We start from the raw sequence: 19,215 nt of genomic DNA, 5'->3' as shown, positions 1-19,215 counted from the left end.
GTGTATGTGTGTTTACAACATGTATGATAAAAAGGTATTGCAAACTGCTGTGATCTGCACACAGAAAAAGCAAAAGGCACAAGTGCCACAAGCCGCTGTCTGGGAACTGAAGTAAGCCAGACACAAGGCTCAATTTTGCCCGTCATATGTTTCTAACCCCCTAAAAATGTGAAATTAATATACATTGCTGTTTTATTTTTTTGTGGGGTTAAAATGCTCTTTAAATATATAGGATCCCTGATAAGTGTTAGTGATTTTTCATAATCTAAGCACAGTGGGCAGAGTAACACTTGGTGCAGAAAGTCAGTTTGGCTCAGGTGCAGTAAGAAACGATTGTAGAGACGTTGGCACATGGACAAAAGGGATTTCAATTAAGGGAAATGCAATCCTACTACCATTTTGCATCTTAACAATACAATACAATAGGTGTTTGCTTTAGGCCCATGGCCCAACATTACGTTTCAGTTTTGGCCCTCCAAGGGAAGAAGTTTTTCACGTCTAATTTATAGTATCAGTGTGTAGCTGGTGCCTTGTGTGCTAATTCAAATGTTAATGTGTGTACTGAACTGACACAAAAACAGAGTTTTTAAACAGTTTGAAGAGTTTTTTAAGAATTGTTTGCTTTTGCAGAAGATGTTTAATGTTTCACTGGTTTGGTTTAAATTTAAGTTTTGCAAAAAATAGCCTTTACTCTAGTTTCATAGATGGTGCTGAAGCAAACAGAAAACAAATGTGAAAATGTCCTGTCTGTTACCACATGGTGCCACTAGATGGAGACACATTTTCATTTAAACGAGCCGACCTCAGTACAGGGTGATTCACTGTGAATTCAACAGAACAATAAAATGAATAATTCATACATCACTGCTATAACAAGAAGGTCAATGATCAAGGCCACGGTGTGTTTGCACTGCTGCGATAATGCGATGACAATAAAGCTGCTTGAAGGAGAAGTAAAAAGAGTCAAATGGAGAGAGCAGGCGGAATTAAAGAGCAAATAGAGCAAAGTGGGAGCTGTGAGAGTCAGGGTGGAAAAGGTGACCATGAGACATGTCTATAAAAGGTGTCAAAGGGTATTTCCAGGAAAATTCCCTACTTCTGTTATAATGTATAATAAAGAAACAAGCTTTGAAAGTGTAAACCACAAAACAAAAGTCGGAGCCAGTTCCGTCTGCATGTTAAAGCTGCTGCTGTGATGTAGCCTCTTATTGTGTGCGTGTGGGAGGATCAGTTCAGGTCAGGGTCGACATGACTCCCGCTGAGCCTCCCGGACTGGGTGGTGAGCACCCACTCACACAGCATGACACACAACTGGTCACACAGGACACACATAGCTGCAGGGCATGAAAAGAGCAGTGCTTAACCCTGACCCACTGACGTGACGGAGTAAATATCAGCGCCACAGATGCTGATATATGCAGATAAAACCATTCAGGAAAGTCAGCGTTTTTATACGACAACGAATGTATTTCCATTTTATGAAAGATTTTGCATCAGCTTCTCTAAATGCCTGGAGTCTGGTGGGACTTAACTGGGAGATTCTACAGACAACAGTGTGTTTCATATTTCCTGCAGCAACAGTTTACTTGAAGTAAACACAGGCAGTATTGCATTTCTTCTCCCCATGTGCCCTGACAGCCTCAGTGATCGAATAAGCAAAGAAAACAGTGCCACCTACAGCAACTAAAACCTAAATTATGCACTTTAGGTGCACAGGAATAAACTGACATCACTGAACACTGATTGACTGACAAATGATCACTTCAATGACTACTTTTAAAAACAGCATTGTGAAAATACAGTCCTGGAATGAAGGACTGAATAACTGGCAAATTGGTGCCGATGGCACCAAACCCCATCTGGGTCAGCGGTCACTTCCTGCTGCCATGAATGCGCCCCCTGCAGTGTGCTGCAGGCAGTCCAGCTATTGTGACTAATCGCTAACAATTACACAGGGTCTGGTTCCGGCGGCTAACTTCAGGAAGAAACCTCCTACTGCTAATTGCATGAGAAACACTTGGCTGATGACGTATATGTCGGCTTTAGCTGTATTATCCTCCTGACAGCATGTGAATAATGTCAGGATGGTTCATAATGTACAATATTATACTTTCAAAGAACATTTCAGTGGCTGTAAGAGTGATTTCACTTCAACTTTTAACTGTTTAGAAGATCTCCTCCTGATTCCTTTTAACTGGCTAAGGTACAACTTGATGCCAAACTTTGCCTGGGAAAATGTAAACACAGGCTCTTCGGGAATGCGTGTTGTAAATTGTTTCATCTGATTTAGCAGGGTATCGGAAGCAGAGACAGGCATGAAGGGTATAGTAATAGCCTATCTTCTTGCAAATGGTCTCATTTGCTTTTGCAAGTTATAAAGAGACATCGGTATTGAACTAAGATTGTGAACCGGTTACGAACTCCTTGTAGCGGCCTTAAGAAACTCACCTAGAGGAGAACTGCACCCAATCAGTCACCCTGTGTGTAATCACAACCTGAAACATCCAGCCTGTGATTTATGTTGCACGGCCCTCTGTCTCCATCTGTCACATTATTCCATTGTCTAACCATACGAAGCTGTGTGTAGAAGTTCAAGTGTGGATGACTGCTACTGATGTGTAGCTGTGTCTGTATGTGTGTGCGCTCTTACCCCTGGCAGCAGCCCCTCTGGGGGTGTGGGGGAGACCGTTTCTCCGTCAGGCCCTTGGGGCGCGCACAGCTGGGGCGACATGGTGGGCGATTCATCTATATAGGGCAGCGTCTCGGAGCCATCCTGAGACTTGCCGTCCTCCGCTCCGTCCCCCTCGTAGCCATCTGTGTTGTAGTTAAAGTCTGGAGGACACGGAGATAGGGAGAGAGGAGATGAAGAGAAAAACAGAGAGAGATGGATGCTGATTAGCATTTCAGCACAGAGAACAAGGCCATCGCTGGGCTCCAGTGACTCACAACCACGACTGAGTGAGAACAGTCTAGTACTTCCTCAATTTCAAGCTGTAAATTCTCCCGTTACCCTCTACTTATTCTGGTACTCCATATATGACAAAAGAAGAATGGATGAAATAAAGGCTGACATTTAGGGAGACAGTTTATACATACAGAGAGCATGTGGATATTTAAAGAGATAGTTCACCTAAAAACCAAAAATACATATTTTTCTTCTTAAATTGTTTTAATGTGAGTTGCTGAGTGTTGGAGATATCAGCTGTAGAGATGCCTTCTCTCCAATATAATGGCACTAAGTGGCCCTCGGCTTGTGTTGCTCAAAGCGCCAAAAAAATACATTTGAAAAGTGTTGAGTGACAGGAAGTGTTCATCTACTGCTACCTCACCTAGCAGTACTGAGCTAGCCAATGTAACAGCTCAGCCAAGGAGTGTGCCACTTATGTTTACATCTCGTACTGTCACAAGCATGAGCCTCTTGTCCATGAGTAGATGCACACGTCCTTCTGCTCGGTGATACAGTTGGCGGGTGTGAGAGAAAATAGTTCCTACATGAGACTGCTCACAACAAAGTCTGTGGATTATTTTGAGAAACCAGGTCATGATTTCAGGAAAACTGAGTGCCATCTAGCTCCGTGACATTGGAAAGAAGGCAGACATCTCTACGGCCGATATCTCTAACACTCAGCAACTCACAACAGAACAATCATGACTTATAAATAGCTCTACAGGTAAGAGGGGAAATTTGTAGTTTTGATTTGGGGGTGAACTGTCCCTTTAACAGGTAAAACAACAGTGGTGGAACAGTGGACTGTTGAAGCTGGTAAGAAGCAGAAAACACGTCCACAACAGCATGAAACAGTCTAGCGTGGCTGAGCTGGTTTCAGTGCTGAACTACATATAACTGTTAAAGACAGGTATCTAATCTGCCCCTGTGCTGAGGACTCCACGTGACTTTCTTCATTCAATTTTAAATTTGTTTCCATGTATCTATGGGTTTTACATATTCGGCTTAGTGTCAGTATTGAGGTCGCTATTCATGTCCACTGACAACGCTGGTGTTTTGGCCTGAGTAACAGTGACAGTTCCAGTGGAAGGGAACAGTGCTGACTCTGAAACGACTCCTGCTGCCCTGCCTTAAAAAGAACACCGGTGAAGGAAACAGTGGAATAACAAAAAGGCATGGGGAGATATAAAAAGCCAGTGTGAGACATAAAAGATATTTGGTTGACACCATTTATATCTGATGTCTTTATAAGAGAGAATGGTGATATCAAGGCTGAAATTATGACACACACTTTCATGAGAAGGGTCCAGTGTTTCAGATTTAGGGGGATATATCAGCCGAAATGGATTATAATATTTATAACTACGTTTTCATTAGTGTAATCACCTGAAAATAACCACTGATGTATTTCCGTTACCTTAAAATGAGTTGTTTATATCTACATAGGGAGCAGGTCCTTGACCATGGAGATTGCCATGTTGCACCACTATATTTCTACAGAAGCTCAGACTGGATAAACCAAACACTGGCTCTAGATTGGAGAGACCCTCTTAACATCTGGATCTTAAGTTATGAGAGAAAAAAGGTGAGCACACTTTAGCAGGTGCTGGGCTAACGAATGTTCTCCGACGAGCCGAACAGCACCAGAGAAACACAGATCTGTAAAGTGAAACTGCTTTATTCCACGTTTTTACTGGTTCAAATCACCAGGGGTCTCATTCATGAAAGAATGCATAGGATCCTTACTGAAAATGTACGTATGGTCTAAAGCCAAAAATGGCGTGCGCCAAAAATATTCAACAATTCATGAAATCAGGCTTCAAACTCGCCATCTGTGTAGAAACTTTCCTGTCTCCCAAACGTTCGTAAACATGGGTTTCTCCCACCACGTCTCCCATCAAGCCTGTATAAAGATCACAAATTTTGCCTGGGAAGTAGCATACCCCTCTTTCAGGCCTCGTTTTGTGCGTGCACAATGTTTATAAATGAGACCCCTGGTGTGTTTGTTTTGGAAAGATGATTCTGCTCCCGATAAAACACTGAAGGGATCCTAACCAGAAGAAGTTTCAACTGGTTACAATCCTGAATCCTCACTGCAAGATGCCACTAAATCCCCACAAATCTCACACACTGCTCCTTTAAGTAAGTACAAAGTTCAGAATGTTTGTTTTTACCCTAATGGGACACTAATCCTGTTTGTTTATGTGATACAGTACACTGTATTCCTTCATAAGTGCATGCACCAAAGCTTGTGTAACTATTACAAAAAGCCACAAGCAGTGGGCTGGTGTAAAAGCTGAACACAATGTTTGGAAAATGATGTGGGAGGTGTGTAGGTGAGCCTATCTGAATGCATGTAACCTACCCTGAGCTCAGCCACCACTCTAAAGTACAAATGTGTGTGAATCCAACATTGTGCAGACACACATGTGCTCCAGAGGGCGTGTGTGTTTGTGTGTGAATACCGGACAACTCTAACGAGCCACAAATATGAACTAATTGGAAAATAAAAGCAGGGGTCAATCCCCACTGGGACGACACATGCCATCAAGCTAATGCTGATGGGTGCCTAGAGTGGCCAACACACCGCCGTCTGTCACCTTCTGACACGCACCGTAACCCGTAGTCGCTGGACCGCCCACCTGCCAATCAAATAATTCCCTCCATCTGTCCGTTGCACGCAAGTAAGTATGTGGTCACAGCTACCATATGGTTTATTTGTAGCTGTTGGGCAAATAGCAGACAAATGCAGCACTTCAGCTGACTGCACAGAAAACAGTGACAGTGTGCCGAAGCGCTGCGAGATGACACGAGTACAACATGAGACATAAATCTGAGGAGGGGGTTAAAATTCTGAGGTAGGGTCATATGTCCAACTCCAACTGTGCTGTGATCGTGACATAAAAAAAAGATCTGCTCTTCCAATATTCAAGCATGTGTTTGTTTTCTCTCTTTCTCCCTCTCGTCCATCTGTTCCCTCTCTGACTCTTCTGTACACCTTCTGGCCTCCTGACAGGCTACTTTGTCCCAATCTGTTGAAGTTGTCTGCATGTATGTGAGCATGAGAGAAAAACAGAGAACTGTTCTTGTTAAATTAGATATTCAACTGATGTTATAGCACCCGACAGAGCCCCCAAATCCTCTGATTTCCACCCAACTCACAGTTGAGGTCTTGAAACTCAACTGTGAGCTGAATGGATGAATGGGGTAGCGTATCTGTGTTCCCCTAACACACTCTCACTGGCAACTCGTCAAATACCAACACTTGGACAATGGCCCCACACATAAAACTATGACACTCTTGGTACCTCTAAATGGATACTGTGTCTTTTATAAATAAACTAAGAATGTAGGTAAAACACTTTTTAGGTTGTTTTTAGGTTTACCTCCTTAGGTTTAGGCAACAAAAGTATGTAGTTAGGTTTTTGCCTGACAAGGGCTAGGCGATAAAACGATCTTGAAACAGGATCGCAATGTATGTCGATCACAACGATGCCCTATAGTCATTTTACTCGATATGGATAGACCTAGATAAAGCCAAACAGCGTGTCATGCAGCAGAAGCAGAAGAACTCCTGTCCCCTTATCACACAGCTAGAGAGCTAAGATCCTCCGATCAAAGGTTTTTATCAGTCCCGAGATCTAGGACTAAGTGTTATGGGACAGGAGTTTCTCTATCGCTGGAATTCTCTTCCTCCTCCTATTCGGTTCTCCCCCACCGTTGAGATGTTTAAAGTCATTTAAAAACGTACCTGTATTCAGCCACCTTTGATTGTGCCTAAGCCAACTAGCCCAATTTTTTAACCTGCAGTCTGTGCCTTTATTGTGCTTTTATTACTACTATTATCCTTATCAGGATTTTTTGTAAGTGTACTATTATCTTTGATCGTACTATTTTTTTTCTCTTGTTTGTTCTCTTCTTTTGCTTTTTGTTTTCCTCTGTGTATGATGTTGAGCACTTTGGATCAACGGTGTTGTGTGTAAAGTGCTGTATAAATAAAGTTGAGTTGAGTTTAGTCATTGTGTACGCCCATGAGTGGAAGTGAGGAGCAAAGCGGTGGTGAAGCTAAGGAAGAGCTTGCATTATCCCTTAAAAAAAGATGAAATTGTGGATGAAAAAGGTTACCCAGCGTCAATAATATGGCAGTGGATCGTCTACTCGAAAGGTGACGACGCACGGACAAAGACAGTCTGCAAAACATGTCGTCAGTTGGTGCAAACCAGGAAGGAAACACAATAAACCTTTTCCATCATCTGAAAAGATGGCATCCCAGCGACTACACTGAGAGCATGAAAATCAGGGCCAAAACCGGAATATTGTATGTTGTAAAGCCCCCTGAGGCAAACTGATTTGCGATATTGGGCTTTGCAATAAAATTTAAATGAACTGAACTGAAAAACACGTGGTTAAGTTTGGAAAAACTATATCATGGCTTGGCTTAAAATAAGTACAGCTTTTACTAACATAATGTAATGTCACTGGCATAGTATGCTACACACATTTGCACACTGCATTACTGTATGATTTATTATTCAAATAACTTGGCTGACTTTTGGCTCCACATGGTGAACAAACAGTGGCCTCCTGGGTGAAAGTCCAGAGTTTGGTTTACCTATCCACCTCCACTCCTGCCCACACTCTGTGGACTTTCTTGCTCTTTATACTACTGCAGTTGCTCGGAGCATCAAAAATGCCACCACCTGGTGTGTCTCATAGTACCATTAAAGGGTGCCTCGGTGCAGATATGTCACACCGAGGGCCACTAACCAAGTGTCTGTATTTTACGAGTTAGGAGCGAGACTGGGTTGGTTCCCCAGCTCAATATCCTCTGAATATGACCCATTAAGGAGACCTTTAAAAGGATGTCAGGTTCTCAGAAACGTGTTTACCCATTGTCAAATGATCAGTGTATGTTTCCCAGTGTCAATATGTTAAAATCAACCATCTACAGTTTATAGCCTACTGATGTTACCATTCAAACTTCATTTGAAACGTCCATATACCTTTGCTTTTTTGCAATTTGAACTGTGACGCTAACTCTTACCGATCTCTTGCAATGTTGCTTCCTATGAAGAGACAAATGCCATAAAACTCAACACAAGGCTAGACTTGGCCCTGAGGAATATAGGATCCAGGGACCATTAGGATGACCCTATGGAAAGCCTTAAATGATGCACTCAACAAAGCACTCTCGTCTAGACACGCATCAAGGTCTGTTCCCTCTTTTACAAAGATGTAGGCCATGATTCCTTCGCAGAAACATCAATAAGCAGCAGAAATCATTCAGAAATACAGCCCCTGCTGTGCTGAGCAGAGAGCCAGTCCATCGTGGAGAACAAAGTCAGAGCAGCGAAGACAAAGCAGAGCAAATACTCGGCTCTCTGGCCTATCCACAGATCACACACACACATGCACGAGCTCCAGTTTACTTACAGTTGCCTGAACTCTCATGCATTTAATGTCAGCTTAGTATGCATTATGTGTTGAACTGTTAATGTGAGTCGATACAGTAGGTTCATTTTGTGTTTGAATGAATCTCTCTGCATGCAATTTAGTGTGTGAGAGGTCATTATTTTTACTCATTATGTCTTAATAGCCATAAAATAATGCAAGACAGAGAGAGATACAGAGAGAAAAGCAGAGACGAAAGTAAAGGGCGAACATGAAAATGCCTTTTTGCCTGGCTGCTGCTTATGCTGTTGCTCAGCCAATCAGACAAGATCTAAAACACTCGCAGAGCAGAGGGGAGCAAGGAGACAGACAGACAGACAGACAGACAGACAGACAGACAGACTCAGTGATCAATCAATAAATCAGTCTCAGGAACCATCAGTTATACTGCACATGATCAATTAAACGTTTCAGTTAATTTTCAAGAAAAAAAAAATGCCTAAATTTGGTATTTCTAGGTTCTCAAATGTGAGGATTTGCTGCTTTTCCTGGTCTTACAACATAGTGAATTTGATACTTCTGAGTTTGGAAATGTTTCTTGAACAAAAAAGACATTTAATGAAGTCACTTTAGGGCACTGTAACATGCTTTTCTCATTGTTCTCTAATGTTTGGGACCAAATGGTTAATCAAGGAACAGATTAATCTGTTACAAACATCATTGTGAGTTGCAGCCCTAATTGCCAGTATCAGGTACAATGAGCATTCATTGATAAATCAAGCATTTTTACATGAATTACTTTGATGTAAATAATATTGTGTTAATGGTAATTTACCTTTGAGAAGTTCAACTTGAGTATAAGACATAAAAAGACATCGGTTTTGAACTAAAAGACTGTCATGACTTATTTGCCTTCATATCAGTAAAACGTCCACTCATTTGCGTCATTGACGTCCACTTCTTTATTGACACAGTATCGTCACAATCAAGTCAGTTCTCTAAGCCTGACTACTGATAAAAGTATTACTCACTGATAAAGGACAGGGCTCACAATTCAAGGGAAATTCTCTTTACTAATGTGTTGCTAGTAGAGAATTTAACATCAGTACACTCCTGTAGCTTTGATTGGGTTTACAATATACAAGCCACTATATAACAAAGAGGAAGAGGGGTACATAGAGAAGGAGGAAATGCTATAAGGTTGGTCAACAAGCTTGTTGTTTACAGACCAGAGGGTGATGAAGGGCACCCAAGGAGTGGGAATTTAAGCTCTGGTCCACACATACATGGGTATTTTAAAAAATGTATTGTTCTGAAAAGGCCTGAAAAGCTAGCAATCCATCAGAAATCAAGGCTGTTTAATGGCACAAAAGATGTGGTTCCTTCCAATACATGAGAGGAACGGAGGTTACATGATATTTGTGGCTAGTACTCAACAAGATGGAAAGATATTTACTCCTTTCGGAAATTCATCTTGACTGCAATCATCAGATACATAAACAGGAAACTGTAATAGCAAAGACCTCACCAATTACAGCACCAAAATAACAAATGTCAACGTCATAATTATGGACCTATTCACCATGGACTAAGAGTCAGTGATGATTTTATCGAAATGCTAACAACATGCTAACAAGGATCATGCTTACATGTTGACAATGAGTGTCGAACTTCACATTACAGCTCACTCCTTCACCGAATCTGCTCTGCATCACATTAGTGTAATTAAATAATAACCAGCGATGGTATCTGGTCTGAGGTATCTGAGGACCAAATTACAAATAAGTAACAGGAAGCACTTGAATCATGATCACAAATCTTTCCTGCATTTTATGTTGATCTCATATCCATTCTACACACAGGAACAACATCTGTTTTTAAAGGTTAACCTGTAGCACTCTGAGATCCAAGGATGAAAAGTGCCTTAAAAATAAAATTTATTATTATTATTATTATTATTATTAAGGTTGTAGACACTAAGCTTTACAACCAAAACCTAAGAGTGTGAGAAACCCTGTGACCATTTTGCGTATACTATATGTCTAAGACTAGTCTTAGAAGTATTTCAGTTTAGAAGACATAAAGTAAAGGGAATTTCCCTGGTGTTGTGAGGGATTCATTAAGTCTTTTCTTATTCGATCTTATCTTAAAGATGACAAGATGACAAAAGCGTCTTAAAATAAATGATTTTCTTATACATAAATATGTGTTTTGTGGTTTCCTATCCTGTCAATCATTTTGGGACTCTTGAGAAGTGACTCCTTAGGGAGGCTGGTATAAAGAATACGTTATCATCTAAATGGGAGTTATCTGCATATGTCTGTCACACCGCCGTCGTTCTACACGTCTTTTTTAACAGCTACGACGCAGAAGGTCAGATTTCACAATATCATTACAGAAGTATTTCAGTGCTGGAAAGATTACTTTTCACATAACTGGGTTGTCTATGCAGTAGAAAGATGCAAATACTGTCACAGTTAAACAGTAACCTAAAATATGTTTCTGAAAACATTTACGGCCTGCCTAGTTTTTTTTCTTTATCTTTTATGAGCCTCCGTTTTTACAATAAAGGAAACAGTATGGCACTCACTTCCTGTTCCCAAACTCTCATGATACAGCTAAACAGTAAGCTAAAACATGTTTCTTAAAACGTTTGAGGCAAGGCAGCACTGCCTAGTTTTAATTTGATCTGATTTTGGTCTGAGTTTGAGAGAAAGCGGGGCAGCTCTCTCCATCTCCCTTCAATACTCTTTGTGTCTGTCATGGCAGGCGTACAAAAATGAGGAAGCACAATCTGTAGTTCTAGCGACAGCCCAAGAGCCAGCTCAAAAATGTTCACTGGCAAATGAGCAGGGAGATCTGGGTGCTAGCAAGATAGAGGGTGGTTTACCACAGTTCATTTACACATACTACCCATACTGTTATGATACTAAGCTAGATGAAAATCGCTTAAGTATTCCTTTACACATCACGCTCCTGCATTGCTGTTGTATTGTTGAAACCCTGCCACAGTCACAGTGCTCACATGCACACAAGCCCACACGTGCACATGTTTATCTGTACACACTGTGACAAGCTGAAATGTCGGCTGCCTCAGTTCAGCTAATGCACCCTGACAATCCCCATGCGTGACAAACAGAAAAATCAATGCTGAGTTGTCAGTCCATGGAGGGGACTCATCAGCCTTAACGTGTTATTACTGTTCAATAGAGCGGCCCCCAAACATACACATTTTACAGGGTTAAAATGGGGACAACCTTAACATGACATGTGATCAAACGGTAGATAACGTCAGGTAAAAGGATTGACTAACTTGCAGAGGAGGAAGATCCTATTGAGAAATCAATACAGCTTCAGTCTGGAACATCACTACAGAGAAGTGGCAGCCCAGTCAGCAGAGGAAAATGTTGGCATTGTATGTTTTAAACTATAAATACATCACATTTGCAGGTTTCATAAGGATCATATCAACATTTCCAAGTGACATATATGCTGACTTTGTCATCTAGAGGTGGAAGGGATGGTGGATGGTGTGCCATCTAGGCACAACAAACAAACCAACAAGACCAACAAAACGAATTGTCATTTAGTGAGTCATTGCTGTGTTTTCAGCTGCTTTTTAGGACCAAAAGTTGACGTTTTGTGGCAACAAATCTGTCTTTTTCCAGCAGCTTTTTGGGCAAGGAACGCAAGTCTTTTGTAGCAACTAGTCTGTCTTTTTCCAGCAGCTCATCAGGCACCAAATGTAGGTGTTTAGTAGCAACCTGTCTGTGTTTTTCCAGTAGCTTTTAAGGCACCAAATGTAGGCGTTTTGTAGCGACTCATCTGTCTTTTTCCAGCAAAGTTTAAGGAACCAAATGCAGGTAATTTGTAGCAACCAGTCTGTCTTTTTCCAGCTGCTCATCAGGCACCAAATGTAGGTGTTTAGTAGCAACCCATCTGTCTTTTTCCAGTACCTTGTAAGGCACCAAATGTAGGTATTTGTTGCAACCAGTCTGTCGTGTACCAGCCACTCATCAGGCACCAAATATAGGTGTCTTGAAATGACCTGTCCATCTTTTTCCAGCGGCTATTTAAGCACCAAGTGTGGGTGTTTTGTAGCAACCTGTCTGTCTTTTCCCAGTGGGGAGAGTGCCACCAGAAGCGGTCTTTTGTAAAGAGACATTGCTGCTTTTCCAGCAGGGATTGTGCCCCCAAAACCAGGTACTTTAAGCAAAAACGTGATCTTTTCCTAACCATAACTAAGTGTTTTTTGTGCCTAAACCTAACCACACATCAAAATGTGAAAAGTCAAGGTACCTGCTACATAATAACATGCAAATGTAACATATCCGTGGTTTGAAGACACATACAAAGCCACTTTTTCTTCTGGCAATTGAGCTGGAAGTGGACCTACATGAGGCTGTCATCCACAGACCAGAAAAACCACAGACCAGAAAAACTACAGAGTCAAACACAGGGCGACCATGCTTACCATTACTGGAGAGGAGAGAACGAATGAGACACGCAGCCTCAAAGAAGAAAGCCATGAGTGCGCTGACGTGTGCGTGAGTGTTGTCTGACCTAAACACCTTCACCGGCAGTCATCCATGTCACCAAGGCAGTCGGGCAAACATTATGTCACAGCTTAAATCCCACTGGTCCCATTTCTTTGACTCAAATTCAACATCAGGGAGTGAGAAGCTGAGTCAACTGTACTGCCACAGGAGTGATGTGTAATAAAGAGAGCTGCTCACCGCTGAATACTTCCATTGTTGTAAACCTTTCAGATAGCACTTATTCAAATTAGGGCAACAATGCTGTATTCAAAAACACACGCAGACGAGGAGGAAGCAACAAACTCGTGCACATACAGAAAGACCAGTTACTGTACATAAAATGCTTCGAGTACATCAGTTTCTCTGTCACGTCAATTCCCAGCAGGCCAATACACACTGTCCTGTTATGGTTTACTGGTCACATAGACGTACAAATCAATAGTGTGGGTGTGTGTGCATAAAGTTTAGGTAAACTCCATGTACTGTATTATGAGGAACAAACAGAAACTGGCTTTCTGGTTCAGATCATTCGACACTATAATGGAGAGTCAACTGTCCAAACCCCATACTGAAACCCAACAACAAACTGCTGCAGTGCAGCAGGCTGTGGATTAGTGCAATTTTCATATTTGGAAATTATTCAAATCATGCTGTTGCAAGCTAACACAGCAAGAGTCTATGAATCCAGCGAGCACACTGATCTGCGATTAACTATTTATAGGACTATTTGAATACGTAGTTCAGCTTATTCCAGGCACCCAAACAACTCTGTCAACGCAAATGTTAACAGAACTTGCAGATAGATTTTTTAAAGGTTTTCCTTGCAAGAAATTAAAAGGTTATACTGGGTGAATAAACACAGGTTCCACAAGTAAAAAATAGGGTTGGGTATGGTTTACAAAATTACAATACCAGTACCAATACCAATACTCTTAACGTGATACTAATACCAATAGAATACTTCATCTGATACCTTTTTTCTACTTCAGTTGACACCATCATTTGAATGGAAGCATTAAGATGCATAAAACACCACCAGACACCACAAGTATGTCGTATAGCCATACTTTGGAATGTTTTGGTGGCATCTCAGCACGCTGAACTTCCAACTCTGTCAAATACACCACGTTCAACTTCACCACACCACAGACTGTATGGGTTAAAGCTGCTCTGATAGCAGGCACGCTTCAAGTGATTTTTTTTCTAGATCAGAGTACAAAAAGAATCAAATGCAGATATCATGACTGGAGAGGTTTCAATACTATTTGGTACTGGGTAATTGGGGTCGATACGGCTCAATACACAGCCCTACTGACAACTGAAGTCAAAGTTGACCTTCATGGGCCCAATGGCCGGCCTAACAGTCACTGGACAGACTGGCACATGAGAAAATGTTCCGTCAGTGCCACTAAAAGGTTGCGCTAAAGCATATAGCCATTACTGTAATGTATCATTAGCTGAGCCTTGAGGCTACCAGTAGATACCACAGAGCTTAGAGGAAGAGAAAACCACATTTACACCGTTTCTGTCCGTCATCTGGAGGACACGAGATGGAAGAAGTTCTCATTTATTTTGCAAAAGTAAAAGTAATAATACTACTGTGTAAAAATACTCATTTTAAAATATGACTTAAGTTAAAATACAGAAGTAATAGCATCAAAATATACTTAAAAGGGAAACTACGCCCATTTTCAAAATTCAGATGTTATTCCTATGGTGTAAGGGGCCCTACACATGCTACGTTTTTTTGCACCCTCAAATTCATTGTTTTCAATGTAGATGCACGGCAGGCGTGCTCAAATGTCACAGCGACACCGTCATGGGGCACACACCTTCCCAGGCGCCTATGTTCAGGGTGCAATGGCTGTGCCCCGAGATAAACCAAGTTCAACTTTTGGAACGCAGCAGCACGCACCGCATGTCATGTGACGAGGACCAACCAGTCACAGCTGACAGATATCTTTCCTGTCTTCTGTAAATATCAGTCTGTGATAAATATGGCAAAGTGGGTCATTTTGGTGCGGGGCTACCCAGAGCTTTACATCTGACCCACGGACAATATACCTAAACACTTACAAACGAAGGAAGATCAGCTCTGCACTCACCATTTTAGAATCTTATATGCCCTATTATTAGATTATAATTATTAATCTATTAATGTGTTCATCACTTTAATGCTGCAACTGGTAAGCAAGGAACTCATTTTAATGACTTTATATACTGCTGGGTAGTTAAACCTGCAATAACACATCATCACTAATTAAATTTAATTTAGTTTAAATGTGTAATGATATTAATAATTGTTTGATTATATTTTGTTTTCATTGTCTGAATCTGTAAAACAACTAAAGCTGTTAAATATTTAATGTTGAGGATGGGTCAAAGCAGCTGCAGATATACCACACTGCATGAGTGCTACCGCTCCCTAATGAAAGCTGTACCATTTGTTTTACCATGACCTGCTGTGACCTTAGAACAGGGACGGTAACGGACACTAACTCCAGTCATTTTAGTAGAAATATTTTCGTTTTTAATACAAACAGCAGAATTAATTGACAAAATTAAGACTGAAAAAATATACTTTTATTTAATTTACTTTTGGGGGGGCATCTGTGGCATGTCCATGTGTTTGATTGTTACCACACTGCATTGCATTCTGGTCTATTGAGACTGTGGATTTGTCAAAGTAAATACAGACGGAACAGAGCTCCTCTTTTTTTTTATTCTGAGGGATTGACTAAAAAACCTGACATTTCCACTGTTGTTTTATAACACTGTACTACTAAAGGCCACGTTATGAAACTTGCGACATGACATCATCTCCATATGTCCAGCAGCTCACGGAATTTAAAAATAAAATACAACAAAATAGACCCAGAAATTAGAAATACACCACAGAGATTACATGTGTTTCAAGGCTTATTTTTTCCTGCCTATCTTAATACCAAACACACCCTCTTATATTTGATTATGTTCTCACTGTCTCCCTGGACCTCCTTTGCGCTCCACATGACGCTTAGGGAAATCAGTGCAGCCCGTGAGGAAACACAGACACCTTCGCTGTGTCACTCACATCACACAAACGTGCTCTACACAATTACTCGTAGGCTCTGGCGTGTGTTGATGGGGTTAGATCAATGAGGCTCCAGCTAATCAGGAATGGCTTGCACCAGAAAACACACACACAGGTCTGCAAATTGCAGGATTGTTCAGCGACAGCATAAGTCTAAGTGACAGAGTGTAAAGTGTTTAAATCTGCTTCATGAGTAGAAAACTACCTCAGCAGTTTCATAGCAAGTTCCACATGTGGTGGAAGAAAATTTATTACAGAAGGATCAAAGTGGATTCAATGAATCAAACCAGAAAAATGATTAAAATGCCAAAATGTTCTCCTCATAGTGCAGCGCAATAATATAAATGTCTGGGCATTAAAGAAAGACTGCTTTTTCAATAAATAAAAAATAGCGCTCATCAATCTCTGACACCATTTATCATTTCCATATGACACCTAAAAGAATCCTGCCGTGGTGCATTCAAGGATGCGCTGAAATGTGACATTTGAGTGTGAGCTACTGAAGAATAGTCTCTTTCATGGAAATGCAAATAAACCACATTTACATGATCCCTTTATAATGTCATGGTTTGGTTATGGTCTGTCCTCCAGGTTGGATTTTAAGACAACCTAGCATGTGAGTGCAACACTTTTCCTTTTTGTTTAACCTGAAACAGCCGTTTTGAATAAACAGACACTTTAGCTTTTATAGAGTATCTGACTAGGTGAATTAAGGATTTAATTCAACCAAACCAGAGTTGGTGATTGCTGAAACAGTGGAGAGACAAACCAGAAAGGTTTATGTGAGTTATATTTTGTTTGTGCTGATTTTCAACAAAGTGTGTTTTGTGATGGTAAAATTACACTTTACTAAATGGAGTCTGGTGGGTTTGGCGATGGCAATTTCAGAACTGTTTCTGGTTACACAAAAAGGATCTTCCTCTTGCACAAAAAGGTCTGTTTCTATTATTAAAAAAATTAGACTTTGATACATGATATATATCAGGTCGATAAAAAGATTTATAAAAAATAATGCATTATTCCGATAATTACAATTATAGCCAATAAATACCACTGACACAAATCCAGACTGCTTTCGTTGACTTAACAAGGGCAGCAGCTACACAACCGACACAGTGGGTCCCGACACATGTATCTTTAAACTTGGTTTGCAACAAGAAGAACGACAACAACTGCAGCACTCTGTCTCGAGGGCAAAACATGTCGCGGTGCGGACGTCTTTCACAGTTCCAGAGGAAGACAACAGGACTGCGCCAGAGGTCTGATCTCAACCGTCGAACAGGTTAGACAAAGCGCTGATGGACTGTCTCCAGAGAGTTAGCACGAGCTAATTCGCAGCAGCGGCTGACATCCAACACCAAGCTTTCAAAAGGCTCCACCCTATTGTTAAACGTGGCAATAACCACTAGCCATGTGATACTACAGTTCGCCATTATTTGTAACATTACCTCTCTGGCTGTGTGTGTGAGAGACACAGCCGCATGTTTGAGTATTAATGTGTGAGATGTGTTGTGGGTAGGCCATTTGTCTTTTTCACAGCCTATTGGCAGGTATGGCAGAGTCAGAACTGCTAAGGCTATGCAATATTGAATCATCCATATTTTCTCACTACATCTTAGCCTTTCTTACCCTCAGTTGTACATAAACTACCGGTTATACACTTCTTTTCAAAATACAAAAACATGAAATTATCGGTTATTGTATCAGTTATCGGCCATGAGAAGCAGGTAGTAATCGGTTATCAGTATCGGTTGAAAAAATCGATATCGGTGCATCTGTATTTGAATGTCAACGACAAGATAAGAGACTGAGTCACTGACTGTGTCATAGGAATTAATTTGTTTTTGAGAGACAGGGCAATACATATTTTTATTTTTTGTGTTTTGTTCTGTATTCCTTTTGTCTCTACCGTTGTATAACATTCTGTAATGACAATAAAAATGAAGTGTTAAAAAAAGGTCTGTCTCTGTAGGGATCCTTTCCATAATGTTGTCAGACACTTATGATAACAATCTGAGCCTGCCAATGAATGTACTTTGATGGTGCACAACACCCTATTAACATTACACTGCAGACTGTTTTGCAGCTGCAGCTCTGTCGCTAAATACTGGACCAATTTTAAAAATTGTTGTTCCCATTAGACACAAAAACAAGAGAAAATAGAGTCCATGTTACCAAAATTACCCTTTAAAGAGGTCAGAGGTGAAGGGCTGGATGCCATAATTTGATCAAAGAATCCACAATAAAGAGCATTTCATCTATACACACTCTGATGTGATTTTCACCAATGACAGCTGGCACAGCAACAATGGATCCCAGTGATGGAGAGAGTCCAGTGGTTCTCCTAAGAATCACTGCTCTGGTGTGTGTGTGTGTGTGTGTGTGTGTGTGTGTGTGTGTGTAGCAGTGGTCCACTCTGCTTGCTGTGTAATAAAGCCCAGATATAGTTGCATAACCATCCAGTTAAATCTGCAGTCTCCATCCCTGCTACCCCGCCACCCACTCAACCACCCAACGACCTCCGCCCAATGTCAGCTCACATCACTCTTAACTGCTAACCTCTCCTGACCGACAGCTCTAAATCCACCTGTCACTCTCGATAACCGGCCCTCGTTTCCATGGCAAGGACAAAGGCTGCCATGACAACTGGCCACGTTGATGCAAATGCTTCCTGCTTGCCAACAAGCTGTTTGCTCACGTCGGGAGGGAAGAACTGCACGATTTATACCAGAAGACAAGAGAAACTTTTAGAACTGGACAGCATGAGTCATAAACTAGCTGAGGGCTCCACAGAGAGAGAAAACTGTCCACAATAAACCTCTGCAGGGAGAATATGGATCGCTCTCCTCCAGCTGAGCAAACACCGACTCCGAAGCTGGCACAAAAAAAGGAGAACAGATCTATATGTACATTATGGCTCACATCTCAGCTTTCCTTTATCTTTTGTTAATTCGTCATGTGACCACAGCGCCTGCATGCTTGTTACTGCTGCTCATAACACAGTAAACATAACAGAGGGATGACATCACACCAATTTTAGCATCTTTACATTGCCTCTGTTTGTTTTAGGATTGATTTTAAAGCTATAACATGTAACTTTTCCACATTAAAATGTCTAAAAACAGCTAGATCAGTGTCATATATTTCGTTGAGTTGTGTACTTACATGTTCCAAACCAAAAGAAATCTGTAAATTTAACAAAGGATGCTGTCCGAGTTATTTGATCGCTGTTGCCCATCAGTGGCATCATATCCCCCTTCTTGTGT

At 41.1% G+C, this 19,215-nt stretch overlaps 1 protein-coding gene across 3 annotated transcripts in view; it reads right to left on the bottom strand.

Annotated features, from left to right (window-relative positions):
- abr (ABR activator of RhoGEF and GTPase) overlaps positions 1-19,215 on the bottom strand; it is a 211,318-nt gene that overhangs the window by 129,553 nt on the left and 62,550 nt on the right. For 2 of the 3 annotated variants that reach the window (XM_049592030.1, XM_049592031.1), the window contains exon 2: positions 2,651-2,832. In XM_049592030.1, coding sequence (XP_049447987.1) covers positions 2,651-2,832 — 182 coding nt within the window. Of the gene's footprint in view, positions 1-2,650; positions 2,833-12,812; positions 13,020-19,215 lie in introns of those variants that run through there. The other variant, XM_049592032.1, reaches the window with a different exon arrangement.

The sequence above is a fragment of the Epinephelus fuscoguttatus genome, linkage group LG12, assembly GCF_011397635.1.
Source record: "Epinephelus fuscoguttatus linkage group LG12, E.fuscoguttatus.final_Chr_v1".
NCBI lineage: Eukaryota > Metazoa > Chordata > Actinopteri > Perciformes > Serranidae > Epinephelus > Epinephelus fuscoguttatus.
This window is presented reverse-complemented; position numbering and strand designations above follow the sequence as displayed.